This window comes from Numenius arquata, chromosome 26, assembly GCF_964106895.1.
Source record: "Numenius arquata chromosome 26, bNumArq3.hap1.1, whole genome shotgun sequence".
Classification (NCBI taxonomy): domain Eukaryota; kingdom Metazoa; phylum Chordata; class Aves; order Charadriiformes; family Scolopacidae; genus Numenius; species Numenius arquata.
The window spans coordinates 930082-935188 of NC_133601.1; the positions used below are offsets into that span (position 1 = coordinate 930082).

Genomic DNA, 5107 nt, shown 5'->3' on the forward strand with positions numbered 1-5107 from the left:
TAACTCTGCAATCTCTCCGTTTAGTTTGCGTTTTTGCTTTTCCATCCTCCTCTAGTTTTGCAGCCAAACATTTTCAGGAGCTCGGACTGACCAGAGGCAGGAATAGGAATGTTTCTTTGCAGGCTGTGCTGCTTGAAACTCTTCCTGGAGGTGATCCCTCCAGGAGGTTGTGCTGCTCACCCACCCATCTGAGGTGGTGCTTTGTGGAGGCGATTCCAGGAGATGAAAAGGGCTCAGAGGGGCAAGGCCCCATTTTCAATTACATTCATTATAGGCCCTGTCAGGTTTTGCAGGAGGCCACTGAGGAGCCAATTAAGAGTTTTACAGATCAGCAGCTTCTCATTAAGAAGCTCTTTGCAGCAATACAATGGTTTTTATTTCTTATAAATGTGTGTCACTGGGTGCGAGGCCTTCAGTTCAGCTCTGTGCTGGCAGAGGATTCCTCTCTCCCTCCTCCTTTCTGGTGTCTCTCACTGGGACTGCTCTTTTTAGCCTTAAAAGGGGAAGTCGCGGCCCAAACCACCCAATTACTGAGATTATTGTTAAACGCACAGCCCGCGGCTCTCCCTGCCGGCACCGCTGCACAAACGGCTACACACCCCCCCGGAACTCGAGGTCCCCGGAACGCAGCGTTCGGGGGTGCGGCGACCCAGCCGGACCGGCGGCGGGCAGGACCGTGGGCGTTGCCGCGATCGGTGGGCGTCGTGGCTCCGGGCGCCGCGATTGGTGGGCGGCGGTGTGCCCTCCCCCAAGCGGCGTCGCGATTGGTGGGCGGCGGTGCGCCCGTCCCTCGCGGTCCCCCCACCCCCGCCTCCCGGGGACCGTTGGCGGCGGCGATGGCGGCGCGGGGCCGGTGTCCCAGCTGCGGCTCGGCCGCCCTGGTGGAGGACGCGCACTACGCGCAGCAGCAGCTGGTCTGCGCCGCCTGCGGCTGCGTCCTGGCCGAGGGGCTCCTCACCACCACCTACACCGAGGAGGAGCACCTACGAGGTGCGGCCAGGCCCGGGGAGTGGGGGGGGGGGGGGGGGCTCTGCAACGGCGGGGAGAGCGTGCGGCCTGGGGCAACATTCCGGGTGAAAAGCTGGTTTTGGCCAATCTGAGTCGGCCCTAGCAGCGAAGCGCTCCCCACGCAGCCATGTTCGCCGTTCCGGGGGCTGTTGGGCTCCCGCAGCCTGCGCGGCCGCGGTGCCGGTGCGGAGGGGAGGGCGGGCGGTGGCGGGGGGAGCCCGGCCGTTCCCCCTCCCGCCCTCAGCCAGAGCCCAGCGTGGCTTTTCCGTTTAAGGGTCAGGCCGGCAGCGCTTCCCCGCCAGGTTTTAGGCTTGGAACCGGTGGTGTGCTGCTTTGGGGCATTTAAATCTCTTCCAAGAAAGACAGGGAGCTGCTGGGAGAGTCCAGCGGAGGCTACAGAGATGATGAGGGCCTGGAGCATCTCTCTGCTGAGGGACCTGGGGCTGCTCAGCTGGAGAAGAGCAGACGGGATCTCATCGATGCTGAGCAATAGCTAAAGGGCAGGGGGCAAGAGGATGGGGCCAGACTTCCCAGTGGTGCCCAGGGACAGGACACGGGGCAACGGGCACAAACTGGGACACGGGAAATGACTGTGAGGGTGGCAGAACCTTGGAAGAGGCTGCCCAGAGAGGTTGTGGGGTCTCCTCTGGAGATATTCCAAACCCTTCTGAACACATTCCTGTCCAACTGCTCTGGGTGACCCTGCTCTGGAATGGGGTTGGACTGGATGATCCCCAGAGGTCCTTTCCTACCCCAGCCATTCTGTGATAAAAGCAGTGGAGCATCCCTGAGGCTGTTCGCTGGTTCTTCTTGTTGACAAGTGATGGCTTGAAGGGATCCTGCTCCTCCCATTACTTAACCTGTGCTGCCACCTCTTGTTTAGTGCCCTCAAAGACCTGTCAATTCTGATAATTGGAATTATCAGAAATTTGGGCACCCGATTGCCCAAAACCTAAATGACACCATCCCCCAGAGTCCCTGCGAGACCATCTGGCCTAACACTGACTGTTTTTCAGAGGTGGCCTATTCCCAGAGCACCGGCCAGAAGGAGCAGCTGAGCCGCTGCCTGCAGCGAGGTAAGAGCTTCCCTCACACCCCGCTTCTCTCCTGCTGCTTCTCTATACTGTTTTACATGTTTCTAATGCTCTCTAAAATGGTAAAAGGATTCGGAGCTGGCTGTAAAGCATGAAGGCGGCAGTTAATTCTGCATCCAGCCAATGCCTGCCTTCAGCAAGCTGCCTCACCTGCACCGAGGGACTCGGGAGATCTTTCCACGCTGGCTACAGGAGCTGGGCTGCTCTGGCCCCTGTGCCTGGGGCAGGGTGAACACTGGCTGTGCTGTGATGTCGAGCAGAACTGCTCATCAGAAGGTGCTCAAGCTCATCCTTAAGGGCAATCTCTTCCCACAGGGATCAGGCGGGTCCAGGACCTCTGTAAAGTCCTCCAGCTCCCGAGGGTGTTCGAGGAAACGGCGGTGTCGTACTTCCAGAGAGCTGTGCAGCACCCCTCCTTCCACCTGGTCAGTCTGGAGAAGAAGGAGCTGCTGGGGGGCTGCTGCGTCTTCGTGACTTGTCGGCAGCACAACTGGCCCGTGACGATGGGGACGATCTGCTCCCTCCTGTACGCGAAGCAGGAGCTGTTCGCCAGCGTCTACCTGAGCCTGCAGAAGGAGCTGGAGCTCTCTGTGCCGGCCCTGAGCCTGGCTGATCTGGTGAAGACGCACCTGAACAGGTAACGGGGCCCTTTTGGGGCATTTCAGAGTCCTGCATGTGACACCAGGGGTGGAAAAGCTTCTGAAACGCAGCCATGGGCAGGGCAGACGTCCCACAAGCACACACAGGGTGTTGCTGAGTGCGCTGAGGCAAAAGCAGATCATCTGGAAAAGTATCCCTTCAGACGGCTTGCAGCCCCAGATCTACTGGGAGAACGTTGGGCTGGGTGGTGGTACTGGTGCAGCAGCTTCTAAAATGCGTGATCTGGGAGTGCACTCTGTTGTCCCTTGAGTGACAAACTTCATCCACTTCTTGCTCCAGCCAGCGATGGTAGTGCAAGAGTGGCTGGGAGGTGGACGTGGGCAGGACTGGTGCTTGCTGATGGGCTGGGGAGAAGGGCCCACCTGTGCTTTTACAGACTGTGATGGCTTTTTTGCCTCCCTCATCACAACCTGGGCTGTGATTCTTCTCTTCCTGCCCTCTCCTCCTCAGTTTGGAGAGAGCAGTGAGGCACTTAGCCTCATAAGCAGAAGCAGGGGCAGGGTGCGTTGTCCTAAAGGACCTTCCTGCAGCCACCTCCTGCACAGAGCCGGATTCCTGCCTGGTGAGAACTTCCCTCTGCCCCGGTGCCAATGATGGGCTCTTCTCTCTTGCAGCTTTCGGCTGTTCCAGCACGCGACCGACGTCCCTGCCCCATTTGTGGAGGACAAGGAGAAGGTGGTGGCCCGAACGATGCAGATGGTGGAGTTGGCCAGCGAGACGTGGCTGGTGACCGGCCGGCACCCTGTTCCCATCGTCACGGCGGCGGCTTTCCTGTCGTGGCAGTCGCTGCAGCCCAGCGCCCGCCTCTCCTGCACCCTGGGGCGGTTCTGCAAGCTGGCGGGTGTGGACCTGCCGCCACCGGCACACCTCAGGCTGAAGGAACTTCTCGAGATCCTCCTGAGAATGGCCTCCCAGCTCGCCTGGCTGAGGGTGTTTAAGCTGGACAAGAAAACTGTGGTCAAACACATTGGGGACCTGCTGCAACACCGGATTTTCCTGTTGAAAAATGCCTTCTGCCTGCAGGACGAGGAGGAGCAGGATGCTGCGGCCCCGGGCGAAGGGTCCCCCGGCTCTCCTCCGGCAGCAGGAGGGGCGGCGCAGGAGAAGGGCTGTCCCTCGGGAGGGAAACGCCAGCGTGAGGGTGGCACGAGGCCCTTGCTGCCGCCCTGCCTTATCAATCCCAGGAAGAGACTACGGACGGCAGCCCCGAGCCCTTCGGACTCCGCCATCACCGGCGACGAGCCCATCTCCGACAGCGAGATCGAGCAGTACCTGCGGGGCCCCGAGGAGATCCGCGCCTTCAGCAAGGCCAAGGCCTGGCCGTGAAGATGCTTGTCGCCGGCGTGGTCTGGAGGACGGTGCTGCCAGAGACACTGTGGGACCAAAAGGAAGAAACCCAATGGTGACAAAGCCATCGCACGCTGCGGGGACACTCCCCCAAGGGAGCGGGGTTGTGGGGAAGGAGGGGGCTGTGTCCCGTTTCGTGGTCTGGACCAAAACAGGGCTTTTTATGGAGTGACTCTTTCGGGTTACGTTGTGTTTCTGTTAGAAATAAATGGAAGCGCAGGTGCCAGGACAGGTTTCTGGACTCTCTCTCACTGCAGCCCCTGGTCAAAGGGGTTTTGGTGCGTCCCAGTCCTGTGGGGCAGCGACACGAATGATTCTGGTGGACTTACTTCAGCGGGGATGCCCAGGGGAAGGTCTCCAGCACCTTCACTGGTGCTGGTTTTCCCTAGCGTTTCTGGGGTGGCCTCACCTTCTCGTGCTTCACCTCCTTTGGCAGAATGGGTTTGGGAGGGTCAAGGAGACACCGTAACGTGCTGAGAGAAAACTGCCCCATCCTTGGTTAAATAAAGGATGTGAAACTGCTGGAAACTGGCAAAGGCAGAGAGGTTTGGGTGCTGCTCACTCCACACAGCGCTGCCCCCTCCCTGCCTGCTGGCCTCTTGTATTCGAACCCAAAGCCCCTGAGAAATAACAGTGGATCTTGGCAGATTGGTGAATCTTTAATATATTAAACAAAACATATCTGCTAGAAAAATTCTATTTATATAAAAATGAAAAAAAAGACCCCTTTAAAGACATTTCTTTGGCATACTTTCCCCTCCCTCCCTCCCCCAGGTATATTGCAGGAAGCTCTCTCTTGATATGTCATTTGCTCGTAATGTAAACAGACAAACAAACAAAAAAAATAGTGTAATTAATAATACAAAGCTTTTTCTATAATACTGTCACAGTGCAGCAAGCGTATATAACAACTCAGCATCAGCAAGGCCGTGCAGGCTGCGGCATCCACAAGAAGGATTTAAATTGTATTAAATACCAGGCGCAGTGAAAGGGGGTTT

General features: G+C 58.1%; 1 protein-coding gene across 1 annotated transcript; it reads left to right on the top strand.

Annotated features, from left to right (window-relative positions):
- Positions 1–822: 822 nt before the first annotated feature.
- On the top strand, positions 823–4337 carry BRF2 (BRF2 general transcription factor IIIB subunit). The gene is made up of 4 exons (XM_074164253.1): positions 823–990; positions 2025–2084; positions 2418–2739; positions 3377–4337. Exons 1-4 carry the CDS (start codon positions 837–839, stop codon positions 4086–4088), a joined length of 1248 nt encoding a protein of 415 aa, XP_074020354.1. The 5' UTR covers positions 823–836; the 3' UTR covers positions 4089–4337.
- The last annotated feature ends 770 nt before the right edge of the window (positions 4338–5107 follow it).